General features: G+C 39.8%; 1 protein-coding gene across 1 annotated transcript in view; it reads right to left on the minus strand.

Annotated features, from left to right (window-relative positions):
- si:dkey-172j4.3 (diacylglycerol kinase delta) overlaps nt 1-19,037 on the minus strand; it is a 50,186-nt gene extending 31,149 nt beyond the window's left edge. The window contains exons 1-3 of the mRNA XM_068307878.1: nt 18,720-19,037; nt 17,476-17,719; nt 16,019-16,123 (exon numbers count right to left, since the gene is read on the minus strand). Of these exons, the coding sequence (XP_068163979.1) occupies nt 16,019-16,123; nt 17,476-17,568 (198 nt within the window). The 5' untranslated portion in view covers nt 17,569-17,719; nt 18,720-19,037. The remainder of the gene's footprint in view (nt 1-16,018; nt 16,124-17,475; nt 17,720-18,719) is intronic.
- Nucleotides 19,038-19,655: the final 618 nt, after the last annotated feature.

A 19,655-nucleotide genomic window follows, 5' to 3' on the forward strand; every position in this document is an offset into this window, starting at 1 on the left:
ACTTGTCAGAGAGTACTGTACTTTGTTAGCTCCATCTCTACAGGATATTCTTTCATTTCATGGTGACAAATGTTCATTTTCTACCTCATTTGATTAAGTTTTCATTGTTGTTAGCCTCAGACGTTGGAGAGAAAAAAACAACAACAAGCAATGGTGGATAAAGATCTGCAAAAAGCATGATTTAGAAGACTTGATAAAATTTATGCAGATTAATCTGTCAATCTGGATTAAAGGAAAAGGATATTTTTTCCATAACTTTCATCTCTGTTTGGCATTTTTTCTAATTTCTACCAATCTTTGTGGTGGTCTGAGGTTAAGCAGAGTTTTTGGTGGAGTTACACTCTTTAAACAGTGTTAATTTAGTTTATAATATTAATGAATGAACCTCTCATAATCTATCCTTGAATATTTTGGTGAATCTCAACCGATGAAACGTGATATGAAGACTGTGTTATGTGTGCCTGGAATATAATGCTTCAGATTAAGAACAGTGTCACATTTCTGGGTCAACACGCTTCAGTTGTGTTACTGTTTGAACAAGATTCATTTTACTTGGTTATTATTCAGTTTAATGTTTCGCTTCTCCTCGCTCAAATTTCACTATGGTCTTTTTCAACTGCCTGGAAATCTAAATCTTACACCCGTGTTTGCAATTCTATACGTGTGAGATTTTCATGTGTTTGTGTTCTGCTGTAGAGAGTTCAAAAGATTAACAGCCAGAAATCAAACATCTATTTTTAAGCTATAAGCACCATTTTAGATATTAATCTCTCAATGTAGACGCCTAATATAATCAACATTGATATCTAATGTCGCTACATTTCACACTAGGGCTGCTTAATGTCAATATTTTTCCGCTCAGATTACGATTTACTCCATTCTCACCATTTTGTCAAGGCTGCAAGAAGTTAATTACGATAATTATAATTTTCACTGAACCCAAATATAATATTTAAAAAATATGAAATCAGTTGTTGGTACACGAAGGTGTAAGAACTGTCTGGTGGCTTTAGAGTAACGGCGCCCAAGTGGGGGCAAATAAAAGGTGGTGTTCTCTCATTCTTTACCTAATTGTCTGTCTCTTCCTGATTAACTTTCATTCTTCCCCTCCAATCAATTACGCCCTCCCCTCTCTTCCCGTTGCCCATTCTTCCATTATCCAGGCCATCTGTTTACCAACACCTCTTCATCCTCATTATTTCCTCTTTTTCATCCTCTAGTTTTACGCTGGTGGTGTTTTTGCATCTGTCCTGCTCTTCTTTGACCATTTCCTTCCCATTCTCTCATTTCTTTTACCTCCATACAGTTTTCCCCTCTTGCTTTCCCTTTGCTTCATCTTCCTTTGTGAACCACTTGTCATTTGTTCATTTGCTTCTATCACATGCAAGATCTGTAATCTGTAACACCTCTTCACACTGTTCCTCCAGAGACGCCATTGCCAGTTGGCCGGTTAGACACTTTGGCTTGGAGCATCCTGACAAAGATTGCATGAAAGGCTCTGAAATGTGTTCATAGTGTGTGTGATCTCCACATAATCTTGACAATATCACTGATTTAATGTCAAGACACCAACAAATTAAAATGTTGGTTACTGAAAATGAAAAAAAGCTGTATCTGGCATGCAAAAAACAGAGCTGCACCATCAGAGGAGTTGTGACTTGTGTCTTCTCCATGGTGAAAACATGGTGGCATCCAAAGTCTACACTCTGGAACCTGTTTTCATAGCCCCAAAATGTCAACGTCATGTACATAAACAGGTCAAATGCAACAGAACTTTATACTATTAAGGTAAAACCATTGTTGTGTAACCAGAAAACTAGCCATATCTTTATCTAGTTCTATTCTAAGGAAGTTTAAGGAGTGTCTCATTGTCTATTATAATTGACAACGAGATCTCATAAAGACTGAGATCTTATTACTTAAAAAATTAAATTAAATTAAATTAATTGAAGTACTTTCCTCATTTTTTTTAATGAGAGCATCAATTTGGCTAAAAAGTGATGTTTCCTTTTAAAATAAAAATATTGTAGTATTGACGCCGGACCACTAGTTGGCGACAGAATTGATCAAAATCAACACGCAAAATGTCTGTCATGCAAAGGAAAATACCAACAACAACAAAACTAGTTTCATGTAAATAAATAAATAAATAAATAAATAAATAAAATCCGACAAATTTCACAAACCAAACTCAACGAGAACAAAACCAGCTCATGGCTTCGTTAATTATATTACCCGCTAGAAAATGTGACTTCTTGACTATTTAACTCAAAACATGCTGTTGGTAAAATGATAGCTAGACATCATATAGTTTCCTCTTATATTTTACTTCCTCATACATCCCAGAAAGACACATCTAAGCTGGTGAAATATGGTTGACATACATTGCACTAACGGTGTTTTGCACAAGCAGAGAGGCCTGTATTTCTACACAGGTTACATGTATGTTCATCCCACCTCTCATGCTGATGAAACCAGACTCCCTGCTCTCTCACCGGTCAGCTCTACCTTTCCTTTTTCTTTTTTGGTGTGTGTATAAAGTTAAAATAACATCACTCTGCAGCCACATGTGCTTGTCCAAGAAGAAGATAAATTCGCACGCATAAACACAGAGACCGACGGAAACACGTGGACAGCGTGTTTTGACAGTATTCCAACATGCTGATATTTGTTTAACAAAATGACCTTCTAAATTTAGCCTCCATGTCCCAGAAGTGACTCTAAAAATGGAGACAAGTCCTTCTATGTTGGTGTTTTACAACATGCGGATTGCGGCGCTGTACGTGTTTGAATTCTTGTGGCTCAGGCTGAAATTCTTCTGGGTTTCATAAAGGATGACGTTCATTAGGCTGTGAGAAAAATCTGGACATGCAGCTGCTTGTGAACACGAACCGTTTGAATGTTAACCTCCAGCACACATGTGTGGAAAGCTAAAGGTTACAGTATGTGTTGATGTGGGTCAACACCTGCTTTATATTAACCAGAATAATTTCTGCGTCATAACAAGCTTTTCTTAGTCACGTAAATCAAACTTAAAGTATTCTGTGAAACCACAAAGAGAAGTCAACCTGCTTTTGCTGCCATCTCTCCGTTTTCATTGCATTTTAAATATTAAAAAAAAACACAAATAATGATTAAATTATTATAAAGTTATGTGACCTTAGCTTTTGTTTTTTCCTCAGAACTGTTTTTTCTTTTTTTTTTGCACAATCATACATTTTGGGTCATCCATTTGGGTAGAAGGAGAAAGAGTCAAGTTAATGTTTCAATTTAATTTAAGAAGAAGAGAATCATTAAAGATTTTTAATTGGTCAATATATTTTGTAAAATAGTTGTACATAAATATATAAAAACATGCTTAAACATTTACACCATAAGAACTACTACTCTTTGTTTAATTAAATGTATTTACATTAAATTTAAAATGGTCAGTATGATCAATTACTATAGAATTTAATTAAACTATATCTCACTATAGAAGTCCCTTTCCAAAATAAAATGATTTTTAAAATATATTACACTCTGTGACCTCAGGATTTGTGATGGGTAATGGCTCAAACTGCTTTGAGAGAATGGGTTCACATATATGAGACTGAGGACTGTGCAGTAAGCTGGTTCCTCACTCACACCAATGAACCCACTGAGAGAAAGAATTAAAATAGAATTAAAAGAAGAAGAAGCAAAAATGACTAGAAGAAACAAAACAAACACAGACAGAAGAATTGGATAAAAGTTTTTAAAAAAACATGAGTGAAGGAAGAGAAAAACAAGAAAAATGATGAAAGAGAAGAGGAAGAAAAGGACTTGATGCATAAACAGAGAGGATGTTGGGGGGCTTGGACCAGCTCATGTCTAGAATCAGCCCAGTTTCTCAAACATAGACATGGTCGACAAAAATAGATTCTACAAAGGCGTTTGCTGAGTGGTTAGTGGCAGAAAGCATGACAGACGTGTGAGTGTGTCTCACTCTGAGTGTGTCTGTACATATGTGTGTGTGTGTGTGTGTGTGTGTGTGTGCTCGCTTATAGAGAAGACTCCCAGGGCTCCATCTGTACGTCTCCGATTGCTGCGACTAGCCGTCAGACTGAGGGGAATCCTGGCTTTAAAAGCTGCCGCCGCACACAGAAACACACAGGAGGGGAATTTCATCATAATCTCATGCAAACAGACGTCTGAAGACGAGACGCACAAACATAACGCCGGATGCCTTCCTGCTAAGCAATGATTGTCCAATTCCACACAGATGATCTGCAAAGTCACAAAGCTGCTAATTTGTTTGTCGATGCGATGAAGTACAACTAAATGTTTGCATTAGTTTCAAACGGATTGATGTTACAAAGCCATTATTTTGGACATGTTGCAGCGAATCAGTTCACACAAAAATATGCATTTTGGAAAACATCTTGTGTCGATGCAAAGTTGGGGTTAAATTTCCGTGTCGACGAACAATCCTGGAGTCTCATAGCTTAAAAAAAGATGAGGCTACAGATTTCCAACATGCTAATAACATGAAAATGATCTGATGCAAGGCAGCAACTATGACATGCACAAATTTAGAATCTCCAGAACTACGAATTTTGATTGAATTTTTGACCAGCATGTACCAGATTCTTTTTAAAGCATCTGCACTGTAGCCTCAATGCTAAAAGCGTTAGTGCTCACTGTACCGTATGATGATGTACAACTTCCTCTGTGACGCAACCACAAAGTTGATCTCCTCCATTCAAGCATTTGAGTCCATCCCATAATTCTGTCAGCATAGAGGCTAAAGAGGTTAAAAAATAAAATTTAGATTTTGATCTCAGTTCTTGTTTTTCTATTAATATCTTCTGTCATCGAGGAGAATTTAAAACTGTTTTACTACAAAGTTCCACCAATATTTAGAAAGCTAAGAAACTTCATCCACATGGGGGTGAATAGTTAATGACTAAATATCAGTTTTTGGGTAGGCTGTTCCTTTAATTACTGCACTCTAATTGGATCATCACTCACAAGACTGGGGGGTGGGTTCTATTTAATTCCTTCAAATGGAGGTCAACTATTTTCAAAATGAGAGCATGTCACCTACAGTGTGGTTTAAATTTACATGAGTGACTGTCACACTACCTTAAAGGTGGGGGACTGGATAGATCATAGATCATCACACCCAGGCCCCCAGTGGGTGGGGGTCACTCTCCAGAAACACTGAATCCGGTGCCTTCGGTTCTTTTGTACAAGAAACTGTATATCGTGGATATTGATCGAGGAAAAATTGCAAAAGAATTGTGAAAAAATCTGTAGGTAAAAATTTTTTCTGCATAGGTTTTTCTGCTTTTTTTCTGCTAATTGTGGTTAGCATTTTAAAATTATAGTAACAGTGTTTATTGTGAACAGTGTTTAGCTGCTACTTCTACACTCAATGCATGTTTAGGATAAATCATCTTGGCAGTTCTGTCACTTCACACAGTTTTGCATACGTACACACACACACACGCACATGCAAACACACACGTTCCTGGTGAACACACCCCAGAAGCCACTTTCAGGCCAGGTTTCAAAGCTCCAATCTCCTGCCTTCACCTGCTGATTTACCACAATGCTCATCCAGTAAGGTGTGTGTGTGTGTGTGTGTGACCCAGAGAGAGAGAGAGCTTACACACATGCTAACACACACACAGAGGGTATGTAGAACACTTCTTTCAATTTGTGTGAAAATAAAACACCAAAACACACACACACACAGAAGACTCAGACCACATGACACATCGCCAGCATTACACCCAAACGTCCCCATCTCGCCGTCCACCCTTCATCTTCTTCCGTCTTCTCTTCCACTCCTTCCTCTCTCATTGTTTACAGCGACATTCGATCGGCTCTTTGTTTAGAACTACAGGAAGCTTCTTCGTTTAAAGGATGTGCGGCTTTTTTCTTTTTTCGCAAACCTCAGTTGATCGCGGCGAGGTCTGAGTGTTTTTGCGTTTGAGGATGAGTTTGCGTCCAGTAGGAGTCATTTTGTTGTGGGCGGTGTGTTCGTGCGCCCCTACATGACTTTGTGTGGGAGTATCATTATCAAGATTAAAAACCTAAGGGGGGGAAAAAAGGCAACGGGAGGTATTTTTGTCTTTGTGATAACTTGCCAATACCTAGAACTCCAACATGATTCACTGTCTGGCTCAGCTTTGAGCCTGATGACTAAGGAAAGCGAGAGTGGCAGACACTGAAGCAAGTGAGAGACAAAAAGGCAGAGTCGGGGACGAGGAGATGGAAATGAGAGCGAGGCATTGGCATTTGTACGACTTTGGGCTGGGCTTCTTAATATGATTATAAATCGTCTTGTCCTCATCTTTTTTGTACCGGTTGTGTCCTTGGCTTGTCCCAGGGGGGAGAAAACCTTGTTCCAAGCCTGGAAAGCCTCTGCAACGCCAAGTGCACTGTGAAAAAAAAAGGTTTTTAAAAGCCCTGCTGGCTTAGACTTCCAAAAGAAAAGAAGAAGAAGAAGAAGAAAGAAGGCATCAGCAATCAGGGGAAAAAAAAAGACAGGGATGTTTTTAGTAAAACGTATTGTTTAAAAGTTGGACTAAGCAAGAATGGGCGCGATCGAATCTGCTGGATTCATCAGCCTGAGTTACAAAGTGGGACCGTCCAACTGAACATGTCTTCATCTTCATCTCATTAATTTAGATGCTGTAGATGTGCCAGATTTTTTTTTTTTTTTTTGCTTAAATGAAATGAAGCGCGTCGGACGCCAGCTGGAATTCAGGCAGCCAAAACAGACGGAAAGGGGAGCAGAAACCCACAGAAGCTGAGATCTGGACGTCTGCTCTGTATCTCCTGCAAAACATCTTGTCTCAACATCGACTCAAAAAAATGCAAAAGCGCTGAAGTTAAAGCAGAAACATCAGTTTGATTAAGTTGAGGTTAATGGACGATCTGTTTTGTACTGATATTTTCTAACTGGAAGTCTTTCCAGGTTGAAGATGTGGGTTTACTCGAGTGCTTTCAAGCATGGATACGGATGATGATATAGGAGGCTAGTAGGAAAAACGCACAATTGTTAAGCCCCCATTCCTTGGAACTGATCCTGTTTAGTGCATGGTCATGGTTTCGGTTTCCATCATTTACTATTTGCATGATGCAGCACATCGTATTCACCATCTGGCATCCGCTTTCAAATCACAGCTTATATAGTACACACACACACACACACATACGTAAGGGTGACGGCGCGGATTAGAAGAGGCACAATTACAATAAGCTGTAGTGGTTGTGAAGCAATAAGAACAAGGAGCACACAGGGGAGTCCTGCACTTCACTGAGCAGGAAATGAAATGTACGCCGACGCAGGTTCATGACATGGAAAAGGAATCTTCTCACTGAGGAGGAGACATCAAAACGTTCCCCCATAGTTCAGTCTGGCTTCAACGTGACAGAACCGCCGCGTTGGACCCGAGCAGCTAACGAAATGCTGAATTACTGAATATGACGACAGGAAAAAGCAGAATACAGTTCATTTAAAAAAAAAAAAAGTATGTGGCTCTTCACTTTCACCACACTTGTTTCTTTCTCTCTGCCTCTGTGGAAGTTAATTTTTAATTTTCTGTGCCACTGCTATTGAGGTGAACATGCCTTACGGTTTCCAATTTGGAATTTAAATTCTTTCATTCTTTGCAATTGCCGGTCTGATGATGAATGCTGGAAAGAGTCTGCAGGATTTGTCAGGAATATTGCTTAAAGGTAATTCTAACAAATTGGCTGGACTCTCTCTTTTCTCACCAGGCAATGTGCATCCACTTGATAAAAAAAAAAAAAAAAAATTGGACATATCCAGTCGTGTTCTTCAGCTTAGTTGGGGTCGTGTCACAGTGGAAGTGGACTAAACCAGGTATTCCAGATGTTTCCCTCCCCAGCAGGACTTTACAGCCCCATCCTAGGGGATCCTAAAGCCTTCTCTGGATTGATGGGAAATATAATCCCGCTCACAAGTTCTGGGGTCTACTCCCAGATGGATGTGCATGGAAAGCCTCTAAAAGTAAGGACACCCTCGACTGGCTGTGGCTTTACTTTATTTTAAAGTACAAACTTTTCAAAATGTAATTTTTAATGTAATTGCAAAATGTAAATGTAGGCTTAACCATGTAAAATCATTGGTTTCAGGAAACTAAAATCAGACCAATCATTTGAAGCCTACGGATCCATGAAGGTGGAATCGCCTCGAATTCTAACCTCCACAAGGACACAGATCTTCAATGAGGGACTATAATCTCTGCAGCTGCATACAGGAATTTACCCCGGTGCAACATGTTTGCCCCGCAATAACAGATGGACAAACATCAGCAGGTAGGCAAGAGGCAATAATCATCAATGTAATTACGGTACCTGGTGGAAAAGTACTCATGGAAGAATAGCAAATAAAGCTGGTGGAAAAAAACCAAACTGTACACACACACAAAGTCCTCTTCCTTTGTCAAGGACGGACACACACACTCACACACACACACACACACACACACACACACACACAGACACAGACCGCAGGCTTTACATCAAGTGTCATTAACAAATGTGTTGTTTTTTTTAAGCCGCTGACTCATACTGCTACTCTTCATGCAGTACTTCACATCAGGGGGTATGGACACACACACACACACACACACACACACACACACACACACACACACACACACACACACACACACACACACACACAAGGCCCAAACACACAGCTTTTGCAAGTGTATTAAAAAAATTAAGTGAATTACTTTTTGTTTTTTGGATTTGTCAGTGCAGCAGCATTGCAAAAGCAACGTCTGCGTTTGTGTGTTTCTCTGTGTGTGTGTGTGTGTGTTTGTGTATGTGTGTGTGTGTTTCTGTGTGGTGACGCTCGCACTTCCTGTCGAAGAGGTTTCAAGAAATCTAATTTTGGTCACAGAAAGAAAAGACAGACGAAGCAATAGAGGAGTTTAAAAAAAAAAAGCAAACAAACGGTTCACACAAGTACAAAAATGCAAAAAAAAAAAAAAAACTAGAAAAGAAGATTTAAAAAGAGGAAACTATGAATGACACAAAGCAGAACAGAAGTATGAGTGTGACGGGGCAAACTGTATGTAATGACAGCAGCAGAATATCAGATGAAAAGTTGTCTTCTTAGTCAACTTTATTAGCTTGTCCTTCATTCTTCCTTCCATAATCAGCCGGTGTATTTATTTCCTTTCTTTCAATAAAGAAGACGACCTCAACAGCAGTCTGCAAAATACTGCACATAAGTCAGAAGTCACTTATTAGACACCTTAAATTTAAAAACATACTAAAACAAAGTGAGAAGGCCAACAAAAATAGGAAGAAAAACTTCCCATTTCCAGCAATTAGAAACTGATGCTCTTGTTCTGTTACGACTTTTATGCATTCATCTTATAGACTACAATAATTATAATATATATAATATATAATCATTATAACAAAATACCTTTTGAAGATTGGACCGGGCAAATTTTATATAACACCAAACATAAACTGCTTATTTAATGTTTTGACCACTAGTTACAAGCAGATGAGGATATTCTGATCTCAAAGTCTGACTTTGGTTAGCCAGTTTGTTCATTAAAGTTAACGTTGAAGAGACTGGACTTTCTTTTTAGCATTTCATCCAAGAAGCTTCATCAGTTATAAACAACTGCTTTAGACATTGAGACTCTTTCGAGATCGCTGACAGACTTGTGTGTGAAGTAACGCGTGAAGAACATCGGTACGAAACGTAGGGAAACACCTGAGCTAAGCTGAAGGTTTCTTGCAAGATCAGCGATATGACATTCCCTTTTGATATATTGATATATTGAATCTCTATTTGCAGAAAATATGATTGTTTTTTTGTCTGACAGTTGTTGAAAATTTCAGCTTATTTGTCTAGAAGTCAGCGACAATGATAATCCCATCTTTCATTCATGAACGAGTCCTCTGAGTGCCTCCATGAGAACCAGAGGTGATGTTGGTTCAACGGATTAAATCCAGACAATATGTAGAAGTTCTGAGCCAAACGTCTGCTCACTAATGGACATACAAGCATGATCCTGATGTTAAATTGCTCTTTAGTGCTTATTATAGGTAAGTCAAACCACTTAGCTCGAGCTAACTTTCCCAGCTGAGAGAAAACCATCCCTCTGACACAGGAAATATCAGCTCAGACAAACTCGTGCTTTCTGTTGTCAGTCTCCATTAGGCATCCGACAGCAGAGAGACAAGTATGTGATAAATAGTACAAGCCTGTGGACACACACACACACCCAGACACTACTGATTGATAACACATGATAGCACATCAGCAGTTCTGCGTGTCTACACACACACACACACACAGACAAATCCACGCCTGTCAAGACTGAAATGTGTTCACTCATTAGTGGTGACACAAACACACACAGCTGCAACCAGGGTGCAAATTAGTTCATTAGTGACTAAAACACACGTGCACACACACACACACACACACACACACACACACACACTCACTAGCAATATTCTCGTCTCCTCATCATTAGTGCATTTCCAACGTTGAGTGTCACCACGCCAGACGCAGTCGCTGTAGAGAACTTGTTGACTTTGCCTCACGACACACATTTGCACACACACTTTTCTAAATGGCATCACCCAGACTCGTGTCTAATGGAGGTTCAGACTTTGCAGCCGCAAGGAGGCGGAGGGATGACGAGGCAAGATGGGGAGTAAAAAAAAAAAGAAAAAGAAAGGGAGGGTCAGGATGAAGACGGAGCAGGAATGACAGTGGGATCAATACAAGGATGTATCGCCAATACACCGAGGTTTACTTGCTAAGTTACAAGTTACAATAAGTTACAGGAAGTTACAAAAGGCACAAATTGAAATGAAGAGAACATACAAGAAGTATTCAGCAGCGTTAACAGAAGATAGGATGATGAAAAACAGAGGTCAAAGAAGAGAGACAGGGGCGGGCATTTAGAGATCAAGGCATGCGGAATAAAACGCATCCAGGTGGCAGCAATAAAGGACAGTGATTGAAATAAGACAAGACTCAAAAGATAAACTGTGAAACGGAGGTGGAGCACACTTTTCTATCATCTTTATCAGTCACTTCTTTCTTATTATCTACAGTTGTATTTTATTCTTTATTTTTTTGCTATTGTAAAAAAAAAATTATGAGAAAAACAAAAGATCAATATATACCATCCCATAAAACTAAGACTTCCTGATTTTGTTGGTGTTAATAGTCTCTTTAATGGATAATCTGATGACTCAGAGAACCAGGATGTCAAATCAATCGAAACTCCAGGCTCAAGCTAACAAGCGCTGATTCATTCAAACAAGCCGACTCAGCATCTACATCAGGTAGACACACGTGTATGACCAACGGTAATTTTATGCAGTAATTAATAATACATGAATATTTTGGATCATGACAAGGCACATCCACTGCAAATATAAAAAATAAATTGCTTCTTCTACAACATTGAAAATGAAATTTAAAATAAAGTAAAAACTGTTAAAACTTTTCTACTTTGCTCCAATAAAAAACTGCAAATAAAGCGGGTTCTTCAGAAAGAAAATGTTAATGTTTTCTGCAAAATGATTATTCGACGAAATGCTTTTAGATTCTTAGAATCTACATTAATGCTAAACACAATCTTTTCTAGAGAGCATCAGAGTCAGAATCCAAATTTGAATTTAATTTTGAGAGTAAAATCAGAAGTAAATGGAAAACGGTATAAATTTCCATCCACTCTTTCCATGCAGTCATCTCAACTCTTAAGGGTTTCCACTGGGGACACACGTAAAAAGCTTTAAATAAAAGCTATAAATAGTCACGTTATCTTCATTTGACTAACGGGAATATTGATAATAATCAACGAGTTTAGTTTTTATCCAAAATATTACCCAACTTTTGATTTCCATGAGATCTGATTTACATTTTGCAGAACACACAGAAAAAGAGGAAAAATGAAGTGATGGAAAATATGAATAAAAAGTCCTCTCAGGTGTTTTATTCCACTAAAAGTAAGGAAGCCATGTTTGTTCAGCCTTAACTTGTTTTGCACCAGAATAACACATCTTAAATAGCCCAGCCGCCCCCTCTACAGTCCTGCCAACCTGTTGTGAGGGTAAATATGGATATTAGAGACTGTTATTTGCCGTGCACATTTCTTATATAACTAGATCTGCTGCTCTCCACTCTCCCTCCATCCGTCTTCCACTTACTAATTTTCTCTCTTTGTCTATCTGCATCTGTTTCCATCTTTCAATATTGACCCCCACACTATTGTAGCCGCACCGCATTGGGCCAAGGGCATAAATCAAAGCGGCCATCACACATAACTGGCCATCCCACGCACTCATGCACTCTCCTCAAGCCATTTCTGGTTGCCGTCCCACAAACACACACACACACACACACACACGCACACAGAGACACACATCTATAACTCGTCCTCGACTCTATTGCAGTGAACGCCCACACAGATTTCTGTAGCGGGAGTGAGATGCAGATAAAAAGAACAAATGTGGTGTGGGTTTGAGTCCAACGGACCACGCAGGAAATCCACAGGAACGGGAAAAAAAAATCAGCGTTACCTGTTGGTCACTGCTCAAAATGGCAGAGATACGACTGGTTATATAATGGAAGTGGTGCTGCTATTTTAAGAGGAAACATGTTGTGTGTAGGAAGCAGTGAAAATTAATTGATTGCTCATATCTAAAAAAAACCAAAAACACTTAAGTGCAAATTCTTCAGAATTGTTATATTACTAAAGGGCTGGACAAACTCCTGGAGTAGGAGAAGAAAATTAATTTTTGAAGTTTTATTTTGAACTTTGGTTTGGGAGAAAGAAAAGCTTGGAAATGAGAACTTTTTTTTAAAAAAAAAGAAAAGTTAGAAAACCAACATGACGGAAGTGACAGAGATAAAGAAGTAGAATGAAGGCATGCAGCTGTCCTGTATCCCACATGGAGAGAGGCGTAATGTATTTTATGTGAACGTCCATTATCGGCCTACTCAGAGGTGGCTCCACACACACACACACACACGTACGCACACACACAAATCACACACAATCCACGGGAGCTGTTTGCCCTTCCGCCTCATTCTCTTCTCGTGTCTCCTTTATTTTCCGCACAGTAAATGAGAGCAAGGCAAACAGGAGGAGGAGGAAGAGATGGAGGAGGAGAGTATAGGAAAAAAAGAGGAAGAAGAAATGGTGTGAGGGATTATGTAACAGCCTGGAAGAGACTTAATAAAATGAAAGACAAGAATGAAGAACAGTAATAAAATTAGGAGGTCATAGATCACACAGCACTAAAACCCAAAAATAATTGAAAAGGAGTCAGGGTTGTGTGAGTAGCTGGAGGCCTTCGTGTACCGAGTTAAAACCTCTCAGTTTGGCTGTCGATCACCCAAAACTCGACTATAAAATCAGACGTCAAACTATGTAAGTCAGATCAGCATTTAAGCGGTTGACGCCTGAATCGATATCATCAGTTTTTGGAATGAAATCACCGTGGAAACAGCTTGTGTTTCTTGTGAAACTCTGCAATCATGCAAAAGTCAAAGATCTCTAAACCAGTTCATGTTTACATCCACTCCTGTAAATGCCAATAATCTGCATGTAAAATGCTTTTAAGGAGAGTGACTGTTGGTCCAATAGCAGATTTAGCACAAGATCCAAATGCGTGTATCGCTGGAGTGATCAACTGGATCGACTTAGAAGCATCGTATGAACAAACATAATGTGTGCCATCAATGGCATCTGTTAGATGTGAAGTAAAACGCTAAAATCAGATACTGTTCCAACGTTTGACTGTCATCATTATGATGATCAGCAGTGAGTACAACAAAGTCTGGGGTTGTTTGTCATGAGGTAACAGATGGAGTCCCGGGGGACGAGCTCCGGGTCAGTCTGTGGCGGTAGTTGGTGGTGATACTGTACATAACCCACAGGTGCTCGGAAGGTGAGGGTCAGTCGATGCCTTCATCCCCCGGGACATGACACACACACTCTGTAGACATGAGATATTGTCCTACACCAAGAGGAACCCAACTACTAGAACTGGAGAAAAATCACTTAGGAAGAATAGGGAGAGAGCAACTCTGTGCGACCACCGCATGCAAAACCATTCCCTTTTCGGGGCTGTGATGATGAAGTGTTTCCTTATTCTATTCCTTTATTCTAGTTCTTGTTCACCTTCTACTCTAAAACTCTTTTGAAGCCATGCCCATTGCTCCTCAGTTTGTCCTTCCGGCTTCTAGAGAAGCAAAGATGTGCTCATCTGACTCCTGATTATTAAAAAGCTCATCTCTCATGTCCACATATACTAAATTACATCCAATACCCAACACATCTCAGGGCCATAGCTGCATCTGTACAATTATTTAGGGACTAAATTAATCTAATGGTGCCAGGATGTCAAGATACAACTCACATAATAATAAACAAATGTGCCAAAAGCCTGTTGTACTAACAAGAATGGCAAGAGGCAAGGGACAAAATTAAGTGAAACAAGATTAACAGACTGTCAATAAAAACAAATCACGCATATAAGTTAAGCAGTACAGAACATATATCCAAAACATACACACATTCACATGTACACAAACAAACAAGATAATCTTCTTAGACTATTGTCACCGAGGTATAATCCTAGACTCGATAACTAGCTTAATCCACGTCATGTATGGTTTATCAACACACACACACAGAAGAAGAAGAAAAAAATACATACAACTTTAATCCTGGCTTTGTCAAATTTGATTGACAGCTCACCCTGAGCAGCAGCTGTGTCTTACAGCCAATAGGAAGAGAGATTAATGATGATGTCATTCATGCTGGAATATTTTTTACAAAGGAAATTACAACTCATGTCATACTACAGTAACAAAAATTATGTCGTTTATAATTATGGAAAAATATATTTTTTCAACTTTTCATTTTAGAACTTCTCATTATGCATAAAATACATTTACTTATCTCCTTATTTAAATGATACTGCATTTTTTTCTTTTCTTTAGTTTTTATCCTCAACCCTTTATGTTCTTCCAATTTGAGGATATTTAAATTACAATTTTACTATTTCTTTTTTTTTATATATGACTTTACTGTTTCAAAATGACAACTTATTTGGATGAAGAGCGAGTTAAAAAAATAAGTCATAATACAACTCACTGAGATGGAAAACCTTCACAAGGAATTTGGTGTTAAATTATTTAAAATTCAGGAATAAGAATCCTGAAACCATGGCAACCCTCTGTTGTGTTATCATGCCTTATATGGGCATGTGCACTGACCTTGACACCACATTACAGCGAAGTCATTTGAGAATACCCAATCAATACCAGACCTGATATTCAAAAACCATCATCTGCTCTTGGAACAAACTCGGCCTTATGGGATGCTGTCCCCATGACGACAGGGTTGCTAGGTGTCCTGTGCTTCCTATTGATTGTCGTATGATTTACAGTTGATACTCAGCTCAGGTGATGGACGATGATTTCAGCAAGCACACGTTTATACGATGATCATTTAGACAGTTGTCATATGCATCGATCAATGTAAGTAATGTTTCCCATCGTGCATATTAGCTCATCAATAATTAATGAGGCAGATTTGTGTGTGAGTGTATTTGCCAGTAAGAGGTAAATGTCAAACCATCAATATCTTCCTGTAAAAACACAGGCCAGAGGCCAAAAAGGCAGCTTTGAGAAGTTGGTTATGATTACATCAGATCGGCTGTCAGCGCTTTAAACTCAAGAAGAGAAAAAATGATGCAGTGAGGAAGACGAGGGCCAGGCCTGAGCCGAAAGTTTTCCACTAATGATTTTAACCCCTTTGTTAATGTTTCTTTATAAATTATTGCTGTTTATTCAGTTAAAAAATCTAAAAAAAAAAACATCTGAAAACCAGAGTCTAAAAGATGGTCAAAGAATGAACTGGTAGAGATTTGGGAAACCTTGTTTATAGGATGGAAAAGATGCAGATTATGTAATCCCACCTATGCTCCCTTTTCCGTTTGTTTTTTTTCCTACCTTTGTCCTGATCTGTCCGGAGGTCGAAACTTTGCGGATCAGCTTGTGCGACGTCTCTTCTTGCTCTCCGTCGCTGTCTGATGACTCTTCTCCAGTTTCCCCAGCCTGAAAAAAGGATAAGAAGGATTACTTTGTGATTAAAATGAATCTATTCGTTATATTGTAATACTTGGTTGCAATTCACTTCAGCATAAATTTTCTTAATTCTATTTTCCGAATAATCAGAAACTCTTGATTATACTAATCAAGTCGGAGTCCACTTTTGTTGTGTGTTGTTTCTGTTAAGAATTTAATTGCACCAACTTGACTGTGGTGGCATTTAGTCACTCCACAGATCACTGGAGCTTTGGGTGGGTGAGTGGGTGTGTATCCCCCCCACCCTCCAGATTGTAGGTTGGGCTTATGCTCCTGCTTTCCTGGATGGTTTAGATTATTTTTTGGGTGGGTGATCCACACGGTGTACATTTTGTCTTGCGGTAGTGGAAGTTCTTTCTGCCAGTTTGACCGTTTTAGATTGTGTTTCTGTTGTTCTCTTTTGTTTTTGGTCACATCTGTTACAGTTTTGGTGTTTGTTAGTCCAGTAACTTCATCATCTTTACACTGTTTCTTTCTTTCTTCCTCTTCACTTCATGTTTATAGATGGTTTCATATGTTGTGGAAGTGGCACTGACTGATTGGGCTACCTGTGGTTTGCTGCTCATTCTTTTAGTGAAAAAAAGTTCCACTCTCAGAAGCGAGATGTTCTTGGTGAAATTAGTGTTCTTATTTTGCGCAATTTATTTTCAAGTCACAGCCAATGTCTGCATTTTTGTATTGTTGGAATGTATATTTTGTGACCTCTTATTGGTGGGAGAAGTTTGGGGGTTGTACTTACCCATCAACAAACACACACTTACTCTGTGGATGTCTTCCAGATTGTTCCTTCTGGCTCTAAACACATGGATTAATTCAATCTGCTGAGATTTGACTGCTTTGATACACTCCAAGTGATTAGATTCTAACATTAATATCTATTGTCCCGTTATATCTAATGTTAAAGCAGAGTGAAACAAAGCCAATTTGCAGGTATTTAGATACAGATTTCATTTCCAAATCCAAGTTATATCCATGAGATTACAATCCAGCCAAATCTCATTAAAAACAATAATGAATTAGAAATAAACTGCAGTAATCGTGTGGATCTCTGAATCAGTTTGCAACTCCTCCTCTCATACTGCAAGCCAATTTCAAGTTAAAAAGGCAAATGAATAATTTACAAAGACTCTGGATATTTTTATAACAAGTAAATAAGCAGATGCGTAAATTCAATCGGACTCAACAGAGTCAGCAGTTTAAAGTAGCTGTGAATCCAGTCCCATTACTCGTGAATGGTAAATAAACCAGTGGGGCTATTTATCAGATGTCATCCTGCTGCAGCTCAATTGAACTTCCTTCACATTTAGACTGACCACACTTACGATGTGCGTCCTTTCAGGATCCCCTTGCGGCGACCCCAGTGACTCGCCGGGCTCCCCCACGTACAGGACGTTGGGGCTGAGTTTGGAAGCCATGACGAGGATGCAGAAGCCGATGCTGCTGCCGCTCGCAGGAGAGAACTTCTGATTAAAAGAGGAGAGACTTGGGCGAGGAGGAGAGGATGACGAATGGAACTCTGGGATGCCCCGCTCGTCCTTTTACTGACGTCTCAATCGGATGCCAACTCTGGAAAAGATGGAGGAATTACTTATTGATCAGGAGAGAAATGGGGAGGGGAGGGTGACAACTCTCTCGCTACAAGTTAAGGGACATGTAAACAAATCCTCCCCTTCCTCTACATTTATTAATGCTTCCTCCATCACACTATTTCAGTGAGAATGACAGCAACTTCTCTTTTTTCAGTTCCTCTTCACCACTTCCTGTGAGAAAAAAAACCGTTTACACCCTGTGGAGCGGATGATGATGGTGGTGGTAATGATGAAGATGAGTGATGATACAGTAGAAGGGCGATGGTAATGGTCATATGAGAATTACCATTTATTATAATACACCTGCAATTACATCAGCTGTTGGCCGGTGTGTGTGTGTGTGTGTGCTCTCATCTCATTAACGCATGCGCTTACGCACGTGGAAGAGCCGCTAAGTGTGATTCCCCATCTGTGTGTGTGTGTGTGTGCGTGCGTGCGTGCAGGTGGCGTGCACGTAAGTGTGTGTGTGTGTGTGTGTGTGTGTGTGTGTGAGTGTGAGTGTGTGTGTGTGTGTTTTTGATTGCGATGTGGACACAGAGACCTTGTCCCTTCGCGTTTGCCACCAAAAATGTTTAAAACACAGCACATGTTCTAAAAAAAACAACAACAAAAAACTGGATGCACATCCAGGTTTTCAGCGTTCTTTTATTTTTATTTTTATTTTATTTTTATTTTTTTTGGAAACTGAATCACAAACAAACGCGGATGTACAACAGGCTGTCGTGCGCCTCAGCCAGCTTGATCAATCATTCCATCCATATCGCCTCTTCACCGGAGGAGCTCTCGGCGGTGAAATAAATATCAATGTGCGGTTTAAGTCGTGAATTTTCGCTCAAACGGACTCCGTCGGATCAGCTGTCATAAACGCGAACGAATAAATCAAACGACCTGGACGGCCACCGTTACCGCGCCTCCACCTCCTCTGCACAAATAAAGCCGTCTGTGCTCTCATGAGTCGATTACATATAAATATTTACCTCCGCCGGTTTAATGTCTTCCTCTTCCTCCCGCAGTGTGGGGGATTCAATCAGCGGCGGGCTGTGACGCTCCTGTTGCCCGGCCTGGGTCGCTCGTCACGCCGGCGTTGGGTGCTCGCGGGCGGGCAGCAGCGCGCGGGTCTCTCCGGTGGTGCTCGTCTTGCAGAGAGAGAGAGAGAGGGAGAGAGAGGGAGAGAGAGACGGTCATACGCATAGCGTCGGAGCAGATCTGAATCAGGTAGGAAGAGGAGGGGGTGGAGGAGGAGGGAGGAAGAGGAGAGAGAAAGAGAGATTTTGGAAGCGGTCGCGTCGGATCTCCTGAAATCGCCGCTCAGAGGTTAAACGGAGGAGCCAATAACGCGCACACGCACGCAGGAGCGCACCGAGACGGAGACGGGGCCTGGGATGAACGCGTTATCAGTCCACTGAGCGCTGCTGCAGTCAGTTCAAGAAAGTTAATCACCAACTAATTTGATAATCTATTCATATTTTCCGTCATTATTCAAATGACTTCTTAAAAGTAAAATCTAGTATGACCTGGATTATTAAAATAGTGTCAGTGGATGTTTTACTTTGGTGTGCTTTCAGGTACTGCTGGGGAGGCTGCGCTGTCTCGGTGGAGGTGACTGCTGTCGAGTTTTAAACTAAATGTGCTCCTCTGAGCGCTTGACAGCATTAAAGCACTTAACAGTAGGTGGGTGTGGAATTTTAGCGCGCCACGTATTGATTTCAACAGATGGAATCCATTAAAATCACATTAAGGTGTATTTATTCATTGAAGAATCACCAAGATTTTCCGATTTGAAAGCTCTGCCTGAGGGGGAAGAGAGAGTTTGTGAAGTGCAAAGCCTGAGAAGCGATTAGGAAAAGTGAATCCCAATGATGCTTTTTAATATCTCACAGAGACACCGTCTCTTTAGTATTTAAACCCAACTT

The sequence above is a fragment of the Antennarius striatus genome, chromosome 23 (genome assembly GCF_040054535.1).
Source record: "Antennarius striatus isolate MH-2024 chromosome 23, ASM4005453v1, whole genome shotgun sequence".
Classification (NCBI taxonomy): domain Eukaryota; kingdom Metazoa; phylum Chordata; class Actinopteri; order Lophiiformes; family Antennariidae; genus Antennarius; species Antennarius striatus.